The 20423-nt window shown below is 46.8% G+C and overlaps 1 protein-coding gene across 1 annotated transcript; it reads right to left on the bottom strand.

The window, feature by feature from the left end:
• Nucleotides 1–13420: 13420 nt before the first annotated feature.
• ZNHIT3 (zinc finger HIT-type containing 3) lies at nucleotides 13421–18822 on the bottom strand. Its single transcript, XM_036268998.1, has 5 exons — nucleotides 18679–18822; nucleotides 18509–18540; nucleotides 16933–17019; nucleotides 15533–15616; nucleotides 13421–13734 (listed from the first exon to the last, which is right to left on the bottom strand). The coding sequence occupies exons 1-5, from the start codon at nucleotides 18762–18764 to the stop codon at nucleotides 13553–13555; spliced, it is 471 nt and encodes a 156-aa protein (XP_036124891.1). The 5' UTR covers nucleotides 18765–18822; the 3' UTR covers nucleotides 13421–13552.
• Nucleotides 18823–20423: the final 1601 nt, after the last annotated feature.

Genomic DNA, 20423 nt, shown 5'->3' with positions numbered 1-20423 from the left:
CGATATCTACTTTAACTGTACCAAAAATAAATAACTTTAAAACAACCATCTGAATGTGTGCCACCTTCACTGTCCCCGCCTGCCCAAGGTCACAGCGAAGACTAGCGTGACCTGCCGCGTCGGCGGGTCTGTCCTGGAAACCACGTCCCTTGCTTCGGGCCCACATTAGCTGGTCTGGGAGAGGAGCAAGCAGCACGACAGTCACTTGAACACACTGTCGACCGGCGATCTTACCCAGAAGGTGTCTCATGTCACCGGCTATGTTTTCGTAATTATGAAAGTGAAACAATCTAAATAGACTTCAGTATACTTTTCTTATACATAATGAATTTAAATGAAACTGTACATATCTGCTACATATTATATTTTATACATGGTATATGTTTTAGTAATTTTTTTGGTGTGGTATGCTGTAGAGCAATCACCCACGTGTAGTGGTGCACGACATGTTTTGCAGATATATCTGGCTTCGCTGCGCCTTCCTTTAGAAACACACACTACGCGTTCTGGTCGGATTTTTTTATACCAGTGACTATTCGAAAACGTGGTCTTTCAGTTGCCCCGAAAGCCTAAAAGGGGAGTCAGTGTCAGGAGCTCTTGCAGAAGGACCAGAAGCAGCGTTAGGTTCTGAGCTGCACTCATTTGAACCAGCAGATATCCGTTCCCTAGCAACTTCGAGGAGAAATCTTTTGTGTCTTATTTTATTTTCTCTATTGTAATTACAGTAAATTTTGAATGCATTGAATAAAGCGCAGTTGATCAGAAAGAATGCTACTTTTTTATTTTTTATTTATTTATTTATTTATTTTATCCTCGCCCGAGGACATTTTTCCATTTTTTGTTCAGGTAGAGTGGAGGGGGAGGGGAGAGGAACAGAGAGAGAGAGAAACATCGATGTGAAAGGAACACATCGAGTGGCTACCACCCGCACAACCCAACCAGGGCCGGGGACAAACTGCAACCGAGGTACGTGCCCTTAGCGGGAACCGAACCCGGGTCTCTCAGGACCGCAGGCCGACGCTCTAACCGCTGAGCCAAACTGGCCAGGGTGAATGCTACTTTTTTAGATCACTTTATACTTTTTCGAAAGATACTGCTGTTCGCCAAATGGCCTGCCCAATCAACTCCTTTCATGGATTAGTTGTCGTCTTATAATATGCACGCAGGTTTAACTATAGATTTTGTAGAATTTTTTTTTTGCTTTCCAGTTTTCATAGAGGCATCATGGATAGTTGATATATTCACTAGTCTTATCTTTCCATGATATAAGGACAATGGGTCCTTTCCGTAAAAACGCCACTTCCCCTCTCTGAAGATTCTTTGACTTTTCTTTTAGTACTTTTGGCAAGCCACAGTTTTCTCTTATGGTAGCACAGATTAACGTTTTCTAATATTTCAGCTGTAGAAACGTTGTTGTAATTACCTTGGTATACCCGATGCCAAGAATCAAGATTTGGCTCTAAGGCAGATCATAGAGTTCCTTGCAGCCTTTTGCCTTCACCCAAATAAATCTCGAAGTTGCAAATGCATCTCGCTTTCACAAAGCATTCTCACTAAAATCCCTTATTTTATTATTTTTGCTGGATTATATGTTCTGAAGCTGATACATCCTCTATATGGTATCATTGCTTCATCTAGGGATAACTCCTGCTTAGGCACAGACAAAGATTGAAATTCTGGAAGAAAGTAATCTGAAAGAGGCCTAATTTTATACAGTCTCTTCATTAGATGTATTCTGTGAATTATCACTAAGATGGAAAAACGTAAGAATTTGCTCGAACCTCATTGTGCTCATAGTTTTAGGAAATATTGGAGCTTCAGCCAAAGGGTCCGTTGACCAGTAATCCCTCCAATATGATTTTTTTTGTTTGTCCCATCAATATCAACAAACCGAGAAATTTCTTTACGAGTTAACTCGTGAGCGGTCAACAATGTGACCACTCACGAGTTAACTCATGTTTTTGTTGTAACATGTCAGCAAGATAACCAGAGACGCGCAGCCAAATTGTAAAGGAGCACTTCATTACACCAGTGGGCTGGGGGGGTACAGCTTGCCCAAATCCTCAGCAGTGAGCCTTTTTTGTTGCCCGTATTTAAAGTCACAAACTACAGGATAAAAAAATTATATTCTCGCCCTGGCTGGTTTGGTTCAGCGGTTAGAGCGTCGGCCTGCGGTCCTGAGAGACCCGGGTTCGGTTCCCGCTAAGGGTATGTACCTCGGTTGCAGTTTGTCTCCGGCCCTGGTTGGTCATGCGGGTGGCAGCCACGCGATGTGTCCCTTTCACATCGATGTTTCTCTCTCTCTCTCTCCCTTTCTCCCTCTCTCTCCCTCCCACTCTACCTGAACAACAACAACAACAAAAATTCTCTTGGCGCCACTGTTGACACCGTGAAGGGGGGGAAGTGGTAGAAGGGGACGAGAGGAGCTGTTAGAGGTCAGGGCAACCATTAATCTCTTTCTTTTCATGATTCCTCCGAGTTTCCCAAGGCCTTCATTAACCCCTTATCTTTATAGTTTTCTGTGGGTTTCTCAAGGCCCTTATGTTTACAAAAAAGTAACTACCAGGGTGTGTACGTGCAGTAACTGAGGGTCAAAATGGAGTTATTACATCCCCACTGGTTTTATGTACAAATCAAATCATTGACTTTTTTTTTTTCTTTCTCACTAAGGATACTAACTCTGTCCCTGTATTATTCCTGAATTATTGGCATAGAAACAGCAGGTTTCACCCAGTGCCACAGAGTCCTCCCTGCTTGAAAAGGAGACCTAAACCTCGCCTGTTTTGTATTGCTGGAGGTTATACTTCGGTGGGAGTATGCCAGTCCCTTGCCCCTGGATATCCCCCAAAGTTAACTTGGGCTGGTCCCATGTTCAGTTGTCAGCATTTGGGGTCTGGGAAACTGGCTCGGAGAGGCCTAGCCCTATATAATAAGGTGGCCTCGAATTGAGGTATGACCAGCAGTCAGCCCCTATGACCTCCCTGCGGCTCAATAAAGGTTCTGGCTGACTAATGACATTAATCTGGATGGGCTTAGAGTTTTCTATGGGGAAACCCTTGGGCTTGGTTAACCTTCTAAAATCTATATAGGGCCCCTGCTTCTTATATAGGCCTTAGTAGTAAATATGGTTTCACAACCCTAAGATGGACTAAAGTATTCACTTATAGTCAAGCAGCCTGTGGTGACTGTACCACTCCCTGGGCAGATATAGATTCCTATCCCTTGCAGTCCCCATTTCACCGTAGGTGCCCCATAACCCCAGGGTAGGGCCCTTCTATATTTTCTGTATTATCTTCAGTAACACCATCTGGGCCTATGGTGCCTCTCATGAGGTCACATAGGTCGAGACTGAAAACAGGTTTTTCTATCCCCTTTGTGGTGACATTTCTTAAGACCTCCCCTAATATCCCATTTTTAAGTTTCCAGTTCCATTGGGGCCCACATCTACAAAGATTCTCCTGAACAGTCATAACTAGAAAAATTAAGGTCCAGATAAATGCAAGAGTCTTATCTGGAGAGGCCTGAACCGTCCATTTTGCTTTTTCCCCTCAGCCAGGAATGGTGCTGCCAGATGGGGATGCCGTTGATCCTGACAGCCGTCGGTACAGGCAGGACGGCAGTGTACGGTCCTTTCCAGGCGGGAGTTAGTCCCTGGGTGGTACCCATACTGCGTCCCCGGCTGGAAGGGGTGTACAGGGTCCGAAGTGGGCACGGGCTTTCGGACGGCCCTCTGGGCCAACCGCAGGGCCTGCAAGATCTTGAGTAAGGAGCAGTTGTAAATTTTAGCCTTCAGTTCTTCCCTGAGCTTAGGAAGAAGGGGATGAAGTCTACTAAACATAAATTCATAGGGGGAGAATCCCTTCTAGTATGGGGTACATCTTGTCTGTAAGAGGGCGAAGGGGAGCAGAGTGGCCCCGTTTTCACTGGTTTCTAAAGTAAATTTGGTTAAAGTTTCCTTTAAGGTCCTGTTTATGTGCTCTATCTGCCCAGAACTCTGTGGGTGGTAAGCACAATCGAGCTTCCAATTTATATTTAACCCCTTAGAGATATCCTTTGCTATAAAGGCAGGGCTATTGTCTGATCCAAGGGTCAGGAGTAGCCTAAACCTGTTACTCCCTTTACTACATCCCAGACTGTTATTCCATCACCAGGGGCAGGCTCTCCCTCTCTGAGGGTCCTATTTTCTTTCCTTCTTGAGTATTCCTCCAATGTCCTGTCTTCCTGCAATATGTATGTCTCTTTCTTTTATCTTCTGTTTTTACTTTCTCTGTATAATCCTTCTTTTTTTTATTTCTTCCCTCTACACTATTTTTCTTCAATTTGCACAGACACTCTGCGACTTTCCTAGTCCCTCTCCTGACATGAAGCTGAGAGCTTGCTCAATCTGTCTGCTGTCTGCACATTCCCCAGTTTTTCTGCTCCTCCTCCCTACTTGGACCCACACACACATTCCTACTTCCCTTCGCCTTTTCCCTTTCCCTGTGACCTTACTGGATATTGCCTGCCTCTCAGGAGTTCAGTGAGCTTGGTGCAACCTAAGTGGGTGGTCCAGTGCAGCTGGTTGACCAAAGTCCGACCTAGAGCCTCTGGGAACAACAACCTCCCATCAGGCAGTGTCCACCATTCATTGATTTCTTTTATGGCTTGTTTCTGCTTGGCTAGGTCATTTTCTGACATAGTGTATCTGGAGAAGCCCCACTGGTTTTAGGACCGCCTCCCAAGCTTTCTGATCTGCAACCATCAGAGAGCCTGGATTAGGGCTATGAGTTCAGCTCATTGGGCTAAAGTTCCCCTATTCAAGGATTGTGACCAGATGACACAGTCCTGAGTTACTATTGCTGCCCCATCATATCTGATTTCTTCCTGGACATAGCTGCTCCCATCTGTGAACAATACCTCATCTGATGATGGCAGTGGGACATCATTGAGGTCTGGGCGGGCCAGCTGCACTATGTCGATTACCTCCAGGCAGTCCTGTAGAGGTTTCTCCTGGTCGTTGTCTGGAGGCAGGCTGGCAGGATTGATGGCCAATGTCTTGTGGAACTTGATGTGGGGCTGGCCTGGAGTGGCAGTGGCCAGCAATTGAATGATCTCTGAGGGATCACGTCCGCGTAGGGGGTATGGGCACTCAAGTATAACCAGAAACAAATGAGTCAGTATTTTTCCCAAAGTCTATAGTCCTCTTTGAAGTCCAGGGGTAGGTTAGGGGTCCACTGGCTCAGTCAGGACTGAGTCTGCTGCACCAATATCTACCAGGAAACTAACTAGTTTGTCCCCTATTGTCTTGTTATTCTTCTAGGCTCCAGAGGGCTCAGTCGAAGGAGTCCTAGCCCTGTCATTTTTCTAAGTTAAAGATGGCTTTTTACTTTGTTCCTCTACACCTGACTTTGCCCTTGTCTTTTCTATCCCTAATCGGAACACAGGCCTGCTGTTCTGACCCTTCCTAGGGTGATCCTTTTCTGTGGGCCCTGCTTCCCTTAAGGCTGCTTTTATTACCTTTGCTATTCCTTTATCTTATTTTTCCCCAGGGGTGTCTTTATTATTATATACCTTTTGAGCTATTTCAACCAATTGAGCCTTTAGGCCTAACAGGAGAACATGGTGAAAAGCGTCCAAGGAAGCCCTCCCCCTGGCAGTATTTGGGTCCCACAGTGGGTGGAGGGATAAGAAAATTTCCTCTGACTGCAGGTTTTCAAAAGGATGAAGAAAAGGGAAGCATCGTCCTAGCATGCATGTTTACGCAGGGCGGAGTGTTTTTCAACTCTCTCCAAGAGCATTTCGCACCCGCGCCCAAATCCCCAAAGTTAACAGCTCTGCAGGAAATCCGCGCTGCTGCACTCAGCCGTTAAACCTGAGGGGCCACCTGGGCTGCCACCGAAAGAACACACATCTTCCGTGGCCAGACTGCTCTCCTTAGGGAACCCTGCAGCCCCTGCGGCCTTCGGGTGAGTGCCTGCACATCTGCCCTGTTTCCCAGGACGGGAGGCTCTCCGCACCGGACCCTGGTCCCGATGCACGATGCCATGTGGGACGCACACGGCAGCCCACCGGCAGGGACGGCCCCTTTCTGGCTGCTCCCCCTTCTTGGTGCATCTGCTGCAGCTGCTTATGTACTGGGGCCTGGGCTCACGGAGGAGTTTTGACTCCTCTGAGGGGGGATTGAAGGATGTGGTCCCATCCTCATGGATTAACAGGCAAATGATCTAAAATATAGGATTGCCCTGGCCGGTTTGGCTCAGCGGTTGGAGCGTCAGCCTGCGGTCCAGAGAGACCCGGGTTTGGTTCCCGCTAAGGGCATGTACCTCGGTTGCAGTTTGTCCCCAGCCCTGGTTGGTCGTGCGGGTGGCAGCCACTCGATGTGTCCCTTCACGTCGATGTTTCTCTCTCTCTCTCCCTCCCGCTCTATCTGAACAAAAAATGGAAAAATGTCCTCGGGATAAAAAAAAAATAAAATATAGGATTTAATTTTTTTTTTTATATATATATTTTGTTCAGATAGAGTGGGGGAGAGAGAGAGAGAGAGAGAGAGAGAGAGAGAGAGAAACATCGACGTGAAAGGGACACATCGAGTGGCTGCACCCTCACAACCCAACCAGGGCCGGGGACAAACTGCAACCGAGGTACATGCCCTCAGCGGGTAAAATATAGGATTTAAAGAAAACCCAGTGTCACCCTCAGAATCTTTCCATTTGATAAACTGCACTTTGTTGGGGCCTAGAAACCTGTCCTATTCCTTGTAAATCGGCCATAGAAACATCTGCTCCTGTATCGAAAATACCTTTCCATTTCTTTCTATTCAAACTGAGCTCTATTCCCGGCAACCCTGGGTGATTAGCTGTGCCTAACAGACTCCATCTGTGGAGCCGAATCCTCCCTCTCCTCGCAGTGCCTTTGGTAGCACTTTAGCACTTTCTCAGCCGCCTGATGCGGCAAAATTACAATTTGTGCTATCCTCGTTTCAGGTAAAACTTGTACAGTGGTTTCAGTGGTTTGGGCCATAACTGTTACTTCCCCCAAATAATCAGAATCAGTAACTCCAGGCAACACTTGGAACCCTTTCATAGTGAAACTACTCCTTCCACAAATTAAACCCACTGTTCCACTGGGTAGTGGACCATAGAGCCCTGTTGAATAGCTTGCAGCCCCACCTCTGGTGTTAATATGTAGCAGGCGGTGGGGCAGAGGTCCAGTCCTGTACTCCCTGAGGCGGCACGGTAGAGATCCCAGATTGTAGTCCTGGATCTGCCTTGGTTGGAACCTGAGCAGGGGTGACAGACACTTTCCCTACTGTTTGATGGGGCTGGGGCTGGCTCCACTTGCTTTTCCCTGAGTGGTGAGGGCGCTGGCACGCTGCTTACACTCCCTAGCAAGATGGCCTGGCTTTCCACATAACATCCTCACCGTTTCCTCCTGCCTTACCAGCAAAGAAGACTTCTTTCAAAGCCTCAGCTATTGCGGCCCCTGTATATGGGAAGACGCAATATCTGAACAAATGCGAATGAATTCAGATATATTAGCAACTTTACGGTAAGGGCTCAGCACCTCTCCAGGGCTTATTAGCTTCTCACAGGCAAGCTGTTTATCTATTGATGTGCCAGCTCCTGAATCACTCTGTTAACTGCCTGTAGCAACCAAGCTATAAAATCTTTTTTTTTTTTTTTAATCTTGACCCGAGGAGATTTTTTCATTTTTTGTTCCGGTAGAGTGGGAGGGAGAGAAAGGAACAGAGAGAGAGAGAGAAACATCGACGTGAAAGGGACACATCGAGTGGCTGCCACCCGCACAACCAACCAGGGCCGGGGACAAACTGCAACCGAGGTACGCGCCCTTAGCGGGAACTGAACCCGGGTCTCTCGGGACCGCAGGCCGATGCTCTAACTGCTGAGCCAAACCGGCCAGGGCAAAATCTTGATATGGCTCTTCAGGTCCTTGTCTGATGGATGTAAGATCTAGTGAATTCTCTCTTTTTGTTGGCAGCTCTCTCCAGGCCTTCAAAGCACAAATATTAATCACAGCTGTCGCGAGAGGGGCGGGGGAGTCTCTAAGGACTCATAGCCGGTCTCCGCTCTCCTCGAGTCTTTCAGTGCACCTGGCTTCCCACCTTGTTAGCCTCCTGCACAGGATTAAGGCAATCTCTAATTAGGGCCCAAAGCGTAAATATCTGTGCCGAAATCTTGTCTGGGCCTTTTGCTGCATCTGTGCCGCACAGGCACTTCCCTACCTTTTCCCAGGTTTCTCTTGGGGTCCAGTTTGGGGCCAATTATCAGTTTTCATGCCCTGGTCTGGAGGTCGTGGCTCTTTAATTATGGGGGTAGATGTCTCATTAAACTACGCCACTGATCAATAGAGGGGAATGCTCTGGGTGTCCTGGCTCCCCCGTGACCCGATTCCGAACTGCCTGCACTAACTCAGGGTTAAGGATCCCGTGTCAGGCCAGCCCACCCTGAATGTGGGTCAATTTAATTCACAGAAGCTCCTTAACTTTCCCTTAGATATATTTGTGCCCTAATCAGAACTTTCCTCAAATCCTTCTCTAAGAATGTTTACTATGCAACCCAGAAAGGTCTTCTGGGCACAGGGCTGCCATCCATGATTAGACTAACCACAACAAAGTTGAGGGAGACACAGTAGGGAAGCAGTCGAGGACAAAAACAAGGGAAGACACACAAGACAAACTTTCACTTCGTCCGCCTGGCTGCTCCCCTCGTGGAGATTTCAGACACCTCTTGGCATGTGGCAGGTTGGAAAAAGCCCCCAACTCAGATCAGGTTTGCTGGTGAGACACCAGAGTGCCCCAAGAACCTGATACTGCCTTTTAGCCTTGTGAGGTAGTCGCAGAACTGCAGGTTAGGACGCACACAGGCTCCGTAACAAGCATCGTGGAGCACGGTCACTCACACACAATTACATTCCCATAGTCACGTTCACACACCAGAAGTTCCCAAGGGTGATAAGACTCCCCCTCCGCCCCAGTGGTCAAGAAAAATTCCTTATCCCGTGGGATTAGAATGAACCCCACCTAAGTCTTAGGGGGATTCCCAGGAGAGGAACGGCTTCACGGCGTCCGACCTTCTCTCACCCAGAAAGACTGGTCACCCAGGACCTACCTCCAGAGGCTTTTTACCAAGTCTCCTTAAATCTTTTGAGGACGTCTTGGCATCACCCGGCTGCTCATCAGAAACCTAAGATCTTTGGGGCCCTGGAACATCTCGGGGGTACCCCCATAAAGAACTCCAGGTATCCGGTGGCCGGACCGAGAGAGGCCGCTCGCCCTAGGCATCTGTCCCCCGGTGTCCTAAAGCACCAGGGATCTCGCTGGGGCCTCCAATTGTTGTAACGTGTCAGCGAGATGACCAGAGACACACAGCCGAAGTGTGAAGGAGCACTTCATCACACCGGCGGGCTGGGGGTACAGCTTTTCCACATCCTCAGCAGCGAGCCTTCTTTATTGCCCACATTTAAAGGCACAAACTACAAGAAAAAAACTATATTCTCTTGGCACCGATAAGGGGGAACTAATAGAAGGGGGACGAGAGGAGCTGTTAGAGGTCAGGGCAACCATCAATCTCTTTGCATGATTCCTCCGAGTTTCCCAAGGCCTTCATTAACCCCTTATCTTTGTAGTTTTCTTTGGGTTTCTCAAGGCGCTTATGTTTACAAAAAAGTAACTGCCAGGGTGTGTACGTGCAGTAACTGAGGGTCAGAATGGAATTATTACATTTTCATGCCCGAACCTTGCTGACCGCTCACGAGGTAACTTGTTTTTTTTGTTGCTGTTTGTTTGATTTTTTACCCTCACCCGAGGACATTTTTTTCCATTTTTTGTTCAGAAAGAGGGAGAGGGAGAGAGGGGAAGAGAGAGAGAGAGAAACATTGACGTGAAAGGGACACATCGAGTGGCTGCCACCCGCACGACCCAACCAGGGCCGGGGACAAACTGCAACCGAGGTACGTGCCCTTAGCGGGAACCGAACCCGGGACTCTCTGGACCGCAGGCCGACGCTCTAACCGCTGAGCCAAACAGGCCAGGGCATAACTGGTGTTTTTGTTGTAACATGTCGGCGAGATAACTAGAGACGCACAGCTGACTTGTGAAGGAGCACTTCATTACACTGGCGGGCTGGGGGGTACTGCTTCCCCGAATCCTCAGCAGCGAGCCTTCTTTGTTGCCCACGTTTAAAGTCACAAACTACAGGGGGAAAAAACTATATTCTCTTGGTGCCGTTTTTGGCACCGATAAGGGGGGGACTAATAGAAGGGGGACGAGAGGAGCTGTTAGAGGTCAGGGCAACCATCAATCTCTTTCTTTTCATGATTCCTTCGAGTTTCCCAAGGCCTTCATTAACCCCTTATCTTTATAGTTTTCTGTGGGTGTCTTAAGGCCCTTATGTTTACAAAAGAGTAACTGCCAGGGTGTGTACGTGCAGTAACTGAGGGTCAGAATGGAGTTATTACATTTTCATGCCCGAACCTTGCTGACCGCTCACGAGTTAACCTGTTTTCACACCTGAACCTTGCTGACCGCTCACAAGTTAACCTGTTTTCACGCCCGAACCTTGCTGACCGCTCACGAGTTAACCTGTTTTCATGCCCGAACCTTGCTGACCGCTCACGAGTTAACCTGTGTTTTCACGCCTGAACCTTGCTGACCACTCACGAGTTAACCTGTTTACCTTGGCGGGTTTCCTCACGAGTTAACCTGTGTTTTCACGCTGAACCCTTGCTGACCACTCACGAGGTTAACCTGTTTTCAACGACCCGAACCTTGCCTGACCGCTTCACGAGTAACCTGGTTTTCATGCCCGAACCTTTGCTTGACCGTCCACGAGTTAACCTGTGTTTTCACGCTCTTGAAACCTTGCTGACCCGCTACGTGAGTTAACCTGTTTTTCAAGGCCCCGAACCTTGCTGACCGCTCACGAGTTAACCTGTTTTCACGCCCGAACCTTGCTGACCGCTCACGAGGTGACTCGTGTTTTCACACCTGAACCTTGCTGACCGCTCACAAGTTAACCTGTGTTTTCATGCCCGAACCTTGCTAATCGCTCACGAAGTGACTGGTGTTTTCACGCCCGAACCTTGCTGACTGCTCACGAGGTGACTGGTGTTTACACTTGCATTAGCTATTTCAATTTTTGAAACTCAGGGTAATGTAAGATTATTGTATTTGTGATTCTTTGCCTTGAGTATCGAAGTTCAAAAAACAGCACACCGTTCCATAGCCTCACGTGGACTCCTTTTCTTTCCACTTCTCTGGGCGAGACCACAAATCAGAGGTTCGGTAAACAATTTCAGTGTCAAGCCATCTAAACTTGGACTATCTCCTAACCGCTCACAGTTTGAACATATATATCAAGGATATTGTAAGATCCTGTTCGTGTTCAATCGTGTTCAGTTTATTATTAAAAACGTGACTTTTCTTGATATTTAGGTTTTTATCACAATTAATAGTATTACAAAAGTTTCAACCATAATTGATCGTGAAGGTGAAGAACTTTTTAATGAATTATATGCAGACACTTTATCTGATTGTCCAAGTGATTTTGAAATATATTGTAGTAATGCAGAAATTGATAATTTATTGAAAGACGGTAAAGAGTCTGATATTAGACCACCAAAACGACAAAAAAGAAATGTAATATCTGATAGTGAAAATGATTTTGAAGAAGAGTGAATTGAAAATGATATTACACCAACTTTGGAGGATTATTCAGATATTCTGGGTGTAACCACTGCCCTTAGTGATCCACAGAGCATCAGGGAAGTGACGGACTTTTTAGTGATGATTTTTTTATTTAGTTGTTTATACCACCACCAAATGAAACAATTTTCAAAAAAATCTACAAAAACTGTACCATGGACAAAAGTTACCAATACCAATTAAAGAAGTTTCTCAGTTTGTTGATATTGATGGGACAAACAAAAAAAATCACATTGGAGGGATTACTGGTCAACGGACCCTTTGGTTGAAGCTCTAGTATTTCCTAAAACTATGAGCACAATAAGGTTTGAGCAAATTCTTACATTTTTTCATCTTAGTGATAATTCACAAAATACCTGAAGACGGACTGTATAAAATTAGGCCTCTTTTGGATTACTTTCTTCCAGAATTTCAGTCTTTGTATGTACCTAAGCAAGAGTTATCCCTAGATGAAGCAATGATACCATATAGAGAATGTATCAGCTTCAGAACATATAATCCAGCAAAAATAATAAAATAAGGGATTTTAGTGAGAAAACTTTGTGAAAGTGAGAGTGGATACATTTGCAACTTCGAGATTTATTTGGGTGAAGGCTCTATTATCTGTCTTAGAGCAATATCTTGATTCTTGGCATCGTGCATACCAAGATAATTACTACAACAGCATTTCTACAGCTGAAATATTATTAGAAGAGAAAACGTTAATCTGTGGTACCATAAGAGAAAACTGTGGCTTGCCAAAGGTACTAAAAGAAAAGTCAGAGAATCTTCAGAGAGGGGTAATGGCATTTTTACGGAAAGGACCCATTGTCCTTATATCATGGAAAGATAAGACTAATGAATATGAAATCAACTATCCACAATGCCTCTACAAAAACTGGAAAGTGAAAAAGAAATTCTACAGAAGATATAGTTAAACCTGTGCATATGAGACTACAACAAATACATGAAAGGAGTCGATAGAGCAGACTAATATTTGGCGAACAGCAGTATCTTTCAAAAAAGTATAAAGTGATCTAAAAAAGTAGCATTCTTTCTGATCAACTGCACTTTATTCAATGCATTCAAAATTTACTGTTATTACAAATACACAAAATAAGACACAAAAAATTTCTCCTCGAAGTCGCTAGGGAACGGATATCTGCTGGTTCAAGTGACTGCAGCTCAGAACCTAATGCTTCTTCTGGTCCTTCTACAAGAGCTCCTGACACTGACTCCCCTTTTAGGCTTTCAGGGCAACTGAAAGACCATGTTTTAGAAAAAATAGTCACTGGTATAAAATAAGTCCAACTAGAATGTGTAAAGTGTGTGTTTTAAAAGAAAAGGGCAGCCCTGGCCAGTTTGGCTCAGTGGTTAGAGTGTAGGCCCACAGACCAGAGAGTCCTGGGTTCGGTTCCCGCTAGGGGCATGTACCTTGGTTACAATTTGTCCCTGGCCCCGGCTGGGGTCGTGTGAGTGGCGACCACTCGATGTGTCTCCTTCATGTGGATGTTTCTCTCTCTTCCTCCCCTCTCTCCCTCCTGCTCTATCTGAAGATAAATGCACAAATGTCCTCAGGTGAGGTTAAAAAAAAGGAAAGCACAGGGAAACCAGATATATTTGCAAATCATGTTGCGTACCACTACACGTAGGTAATTGCTATACAGTATACCACACCAAAAAATACTAAAATATATAATATGTATAAAATATAATAATGTAGCAGATATGTACAAAGTTTCACTTAAATTCATTATGTATAAATAAAGTATACTGGAGTTTATTTAGACTGTTTCACTTTCATACTCAGTTACAAAAAACTAGCCCATGACATGAGATAACTTCTTCGTAAAATTGCCAGTCAACAATGTGTTAAGAATCCTCACTCTGGGATGGTTCCACGATCCTTAAACAGCAGTCCGCAAACTCCACAAACAAGGGCTCCTGCATGCAGGCTCTCATGAGCTTGGCCTTGTCGTCTCCCTGATCCAGGCTGACCATCAACTGTCTAAGGTGTGGATTGAGCAGTAAGCTTCTTAATGCTGCAGACTCCCCTGAAAAATAAAGGAAGGAAAGCCGATCTGAGTTGAAATGGGAACAGGTGAAGATGGCTGATGGCTAAATGCTTCAAATATTAAATAAATATTGCATCCCCTTAACCTTTAAACCCACAGATTAACCTCAATGCTTTACATAAACAAGGTGAGATCAGCATATCAAATGATTTCCAAGTTACAGACTATCAGATTGCTGTTTGGGTATCTTTGTAAATACTTGAACTTTATGCCACTTCAGCTAAGAAAAAAATACTTCACCACCACTAATACAGAGAACAGCACTAGCTTGTTGGCAAGGACAGTTACACCGCATACTCTGAATGATGCTTAAGCAAGCACTTGATCCAGGAGGAAGCAGGATCTATAGCAATGAACTAACATCAGTCAGGTGCTTTATAGATTAGAGAACTGTTCACACCTATCCCCAGCTCAGCTCCAACCTCAGTCTAACTCAGCACCACCTGTCAGGCTGACTCTGTGTAACGGGAATGGAAATAACACCCACCTGTAGGAACTACCCTGGCCCATTCTATAGGTAACAGAACTGCTATCCGGACTGAATGAGCAGTCCTACAAAAACACTGTGCATTATTAACACCCGCCTCCCTCTAAAAACATCAAGTCCTGGGATTACCCAGTCTGCATTAATGGCTGGACTGTAAATGGAGTACAAGGAACATGGGAATAAATGCAGGTTCTTCCCCTACGGACTGGTGTGAGACAATTTACCATAAAATCCAGTGAATGGTAGCATGGGAAGATGAAAAAGTGTCTAATTCTGACAGAATTAGGTCAAGAAAAGTTTAACCGAGGACACTTGAACAAAGCCTTGAAGGAGGAACAGAATTCTGCCAACCCACAAAGCCAGTATGACTCCAGGACAAGGGAGACAGTCTTGGAGACAGGCTGGGAGGTGTGGAAGCCCCATGTTATTTAAAGAACCATGTGGCTGGATGAAGGGCTCTGCATGCCATGCTAAAGCATTTAATAACTTTAAAAATCACATTCTGGCCCTGGCCAGTTTGGCCAGTGGTTGGAGCGTTGGCCTGCGGACCAGAGAGTCCCAGGTTCGGTTCCCGCTAGGGGCACGTACCAAAAAAAAAAAAAAAAAATCACATTCTGGCCCTGGCCAGGTAGCTTAGTTGGTTAGAGTGTCATCCCAATATACCAAGGTTTTGAGTTTGACCCCCCGGTCAGGGCACATATAAGAAGCAACCAATGAATGCATAAATAAGTGAAAAAACAAATCGATATTTCTCTCTCTCTCAAAATAAATAAATAAAAATAAAATCAGCCTGGCTGGTGTTTGTCAGTGGTTGAGCATCAACCCATGCACCAAGAGGGTGCTGGTTCAATTCCCAGTCAGGACACATGCCCAGGTTGTGGGCCCAATTCCTAGTGGGGGCATGCAGGAGGCAGCCAATCAATGTTCTCTCTCATCAATGTTTTTCTATCTCTAAAAAAAATCAATAAAGAAAAAAAAATTTTTAATAAAAAATAAAAATAAAATCACACCCTGGCCAGTTCAGCCCAGCAGTTAGAGTGTTGGCCTGTGGACCAGAGAGTCCCAGGTTCAGTTCCCAATAAGGGCATGTACCTCAGTTGCAGTTTGTCCCCAGTCCTGGTTGGGGTCGTGTGGGTGCCAACCAGTCCATGTGTCTCTCTCACATTGATGTTTCTCTCTCTTCCCTTCTCTCTCCTTCCCACTCTATCTGAACATAAATGCAAAAATGTCCTCAGGTGAGGATTAAAAAAATTTAAAAAAAAAGAATAAATAAGCACAGCACAGACTTACCTAAATTCTTTAAATTCTGCAAAGAAACTCTGTCCTCTTCCTCATCACTATTGAGAAAATCAGCTATAGAGTTGTCATCATCATCTAAGGAACATACAACACAATCAACTACTTATGACTCTAAAGCAAACCCGATGGCCACATTTTAACAACTATTCCAAAAGGTTAAAAAATGTCCCTAGCAGGTCTGGCTCAGCAGTTAGAGCATCAGCCTGTGGACCAATGAGTCATGGGTTCGATTCCGGTCAAGGATACGTACCTTAGTTATGGTTCATCCCCAGCCCTGGTCAGGTCTTGCGGGAGGCAACCAATTGATGTGTCTCTCTCACATCGATGTCTCCCCCCACCCCGTGTCTTTCTCTCCCTTCCACTCTGTCTGAAGATAAATGGAAAAATATCCTGAGGTGAGGATTTAAAAACAAAACAAAACAAAAAAAACCCAAGTAAAAAAAATGTACATGCAGGGCAGGATCGGGAGGAAGGTGTCAATGGGGGGAAAAAGAGAAACATCCGTAACAAAAACAAATTAATTTAAAAAAAAAGTATACACACACACGTGACAATAACAGGTATGCAAGTAGGTATAGACAAAACCTCTTCTCTGAAATTTATGACTACTAACACTCTTTTAGGAAAGGGAAGGAAAGGGGAAAAAGAAAAATTGGTGACTTTAACAAATGCATCCTAGTGTTCATACATGTAGTTTACATGTTTCCCTATGGTCGTTATGCTTGGAGGCTGATTTTCCAGTTCTTATCACTCTACCTCTCCTCACCATGGCTTCATGATAGACCAATAAACTAGGTGTGCTCCATAAAAGCCTAACATGAATCCCCTCATGGGCAGAAATTGCTGTCATCGCCTGAACCCAATAAGGAAGTTTCTCCAAGGGCAGAAATGGGCCATCTCCTTGCTGTGAATGTTCAATAGGCCTTTGGTGGCACCAGGAGGGGCTGCTTTCAGAGCCTGGCGTGACACCCAGGAGGTATTAAAGGCTGGCTGGCTGGAATGACATTCCAGTACCACTGTGCAGAGCCCCCAGCAGCAGCAAGGTGACCTAGGCCAAAGGCAGCCTACTACCTAGGCCCAGCTCAGGTGAACTGACAGCCCCAGCCAGGCCCATGGAGGGAGACTGAAGCCATGACTACAGAAGGCTCCCTCACCCCCAAACCACACCTATGGCCTTTCCCCTTCTACCACCTGCTCCTATTTTTCTTGTCCTGAACAATGCCTTCAGGCTGCTATGTATCACGTGTGATGACATGTGACCCCAACATGCTGGTGCTCTGGGCTAAGGAAGCTGCTTCTCCCTAATGAAGACATGGTCCTTGACTCCCTGCTCCAGCCCAAGTCTCTATTTAAAACCCCTTTCCAGGTTTGTTTGAAATCAACTAACCCACCTTTGTTTTCCACAGGCTTTATAGTTTTTGCAGTAACAGCTGATCTTATTTTTTTCTCAACAAGACGAGTTTCAGGATTGCACTGTTCTGAAAGAGACACAAATCTCAGGAGCACATCACCTCCATTTCAGTGACAAGGCTGCACCCTCCCCCCACCCACCCCCTACCAAGCCAGCATATGCATGGAGTGAAAGATGGGGGGGCAGGGTGAAGATGGATATAGAGGAAATGAGAGATCAGATCTAGGGGCAGTACAACAAAAATAAGCAACCCTGAAACCGACAGAAGACCTCACGGCCGGTTTGGCTCAGCAGTTGGAGCGTCGGCCTGCGGTACAGAGAAAGACCTCATGGACACCCTGGGACCTGTCCAGATCCATCCTTGCCTTGCCTAATCTCACAGGGCTTTCATCTGAGTAAGTGGCACACTGACTTCAATTAGTATCAAACTATTTTCTCAGGAGTTTCAGATACCAAATTTGCATGTACATGTACCACTATGCATACACAGATGAAAATCATCAGGCCTACCCCACAGGGGTTGAGTCTTGGGGATGACAGCTAAAGAGATGGGTAAGATGTAAAAGGTCTCCTGATTTAGCCCTGGCCAATTTGGCTCAGCGGTAGAGTGTGGCCCACGGACCAATGAGTCCTGGGTTCAATTCCAGCCAAGGGCATGTACCTAGGTTGCAGTTCATCCCCGGCCCTGGTCAGGTCATGCAGGAGGCAACCAGTCAATGTGTCCCTCCCACAACGATGTTTCTCTCCCGCTCCCTTTCTCTCCCTCTCTCTACCTGAAGATAAACAGAAAAATATCCTCGGGTGAGAATTAGAAAAAAAAAAAGAGTCAACCAATCATGAGGTCTGGGAAAGGGTCCCTGAAGGCTAAGGGGAGCCAGACTGGAGAGTTAAAATGTAGACTTGACAACATTGACAGCTGAGAGAATGAATATAGCTCCTGATGCTAAACAGAACTACCTCATTGTTTCCAACAAATCATTATTTAAAAGAAAAAATATTCTCCTTAACCTTGACCAGCGCAGCTTGTGCCAAATCATGAGGGGCTGCGTGGGAATACTAAGTTGAAATAGCTGGGTTGATTTTTCCGATTTTTAAAAGAAATCCTCACCCAAGGATATTTTCCTATTTATTTTCAGATAGAGTGGGCGGGAGAGAAAGGGAGAGAGAGAAACATCGAAGTGAGAGGGACACATGGGCTGGATGCCTCCCCACAACCCCGACCAGGGCCGGGGACGAGCCGCTAGGTACGTGCCCTCGAACCCGTGACTCATCTGGTCCGCGGGCCGACGCTCTACCTCTGAGCCAAACTGGCCAGGGCCCGACGAACTCAAAGACGGGGAAAAGGCTAGTAGTCGAAGAAAAGACAGAACAGAAAATAGGTTTTGATTGTTCAAAATCCGGCGCGGCATTCACAGGCTGAGGTGCCCCCGGGAGATCCGACGGAATCCGGCGCGACAAGGCCGGGAGGGAGCGCGGCCCGAGGGGCCCCCGTCCCGGAGACGGCGGCGGGGCGTGGCACCTGGCGGGACCCGGGAGCTGCCCCGCGGGGGCCTCACCTTTGTGCTTCCGGAAACAGGTCACCGAGCAGCTGCAACAACAGAACCCACGGGGCACTTCAGCCGGAGGCCGAGCGGGCCCTCCCGCAGCCCCGCTGGTCTCCCGCCCCCTCACCCCCCAGCCCAGCCTGAAACGCGCGCTCCCCTCCCCCTCGGCTGCGGGCGCTTACTAGGGCACGCGGCAGGCGGGGCAGCGGTACTTGGGCTTCTCCAGGCAGATCACGCAGACCGCGGTGCGACCACTGAGCGACGCCATGGTTTCTCGGCGGACTTTCCCCCTCCCGCGCGCTCCTCAGGCGGCGCGTCCCACGTGCACGCCTTTTCTGCCGTCGCCTCAACCAGGACCAATCAGCGCGCAGCTCTTACTGGCAGGCAAAAGCAATGGATTAATCCTGTTCATTGTTCCAGGCCTAATAAGTAGAATGTCGATACACTCGCTGTGCATTCAATAACTGCATCAGAGGTTTTGCCTCCTCGAAGATCTTGTCATGTAGCCGTGTCCCTGTCCCTACGCGGCCGTGTGACTTGGAGCAAGTCATCTTCACGCTCCAGTTCTGTTACCTCGTATGTAAATGTTCTTTATTTTCTGGCTTGGACTTTCTGAATCTTGCACGGGCGTTGGGTTCTCCCCATAGGTCATTTACTTTCCTCTAGTAAATGCGAAGTCCAGCCACTGGCCAAACCTCGGTTAGATCACGTGACACACACTTGCCATTCCCAGCCCAGGCCACTTTTTTTTTCACAGGAAAGAAAAATGAGGCTTGGCCACTGACAAATGTTTATTGAATCCAACTGTGAGCCCTGCACTGACCAGATGCTGGGCTGAGGACACCTGGGGGTTATCACAGGCTGTCTCTAGCCTCTGGGAGTGTAGGGCTTAGAGTGGAGGAAGGAGGGAGAGATGGGAGAGAAAAGACTCAGTTTTAGGGTCATATCAACACTAGCCTGCATTTGCATGATCTGAGAGTGAGTGCCTCGTTAATTTTTGCACCCTTGGTTCCTCACTCACCTCACCCTAGATCCAGCCCTGAGTGGGACAGCTTCGTCAGAGAAGAGGAGAGTGACTTCTGGCCCAAAGGTGGAGGTCCTGGCCTACTGAGTCCAGATAGATGAACTCTGATAGGCCTTGAATGCCACCTCAGGCTTTAGGAATAGACAAAGTCACATTTTATCGGGTGCCCTCCTCCTCCTCGAAGCCCTGAACATTGCCCAGCCCGACCAGGGGTCCCACCTCACATGAGCAGTGCCCTGTTTAGGGCCATATGTTACCCTCACACCAAGTGCCTCCCCCTTTTGTTGGCCCATCAGCCCTCAGGATCCTAAAACAATGCCCTTCCATGATTGTCATCATCTGTGGGAATGAATCTGCTATAACCAAGGCAACCATTCAAACATTAGCTCAAACCCCTCTGTGGCAGTGTGCCTTGGAGAGATTGGTTACCCCCCTCTGAGCTCCCTCATCTATTAGAGGGGATAAGTTCCCTAGCTGTTGTGAAGCAGAAAGGAGACCAGGTATAAAAAGATGTGTAATCTGAAGCGCTATACAGAGTCATTTACATGACATCTAGAAAGTTTCTGTAACTCTTCTGGAAGTCTGGTCCAGACCCCATGAGCACAGTTCCCAGGCCCCAGGCCCCAAGCCCCGCAGTTCTGCCCAAGCTTCTGTGGGCTGTGCTGGGGTTGGGCATAAGTGACTAACCATTTCTCCTTTGGCTTTGCCAGACTGTCCAGAGGGCACTGTGCAGTCCTCAGTGTTGAAGTGGCTGATCACCTCTGGCTGCCTACTTGCCCCAGCACATAGCTGCCCCTACCTCCAGCCTCCAACCTCCAACCAGGTACCCAGGAAAAATCCAAGATGCATACCCAGCGACCCAATAACCTGCAGCATTCCTTGTATTCCTCAGCAGCTGTGACC

The sequence above is a fragment of the Molossus molossus genome, unplaced genomic scaffold, assembly GCF_014108415.1.
Source record: "Molossus molossus isolate mMolMol1 unplaced genomic scaffold, mMolMol1.p scaffold_m16_p_19, whole genome shotgun sequence".
Lineage (NCBI taxonomy): Eukaryota > Metazoa > Chordata > Mammalia > Chiroptera > Molossidae > Molossus > Molossus molossus.
The sequence above is the reverse complement of the archived record's forward strand: the minus strand, read 5'-3'. Positions and strand labels throughout refer to the sequence as shown.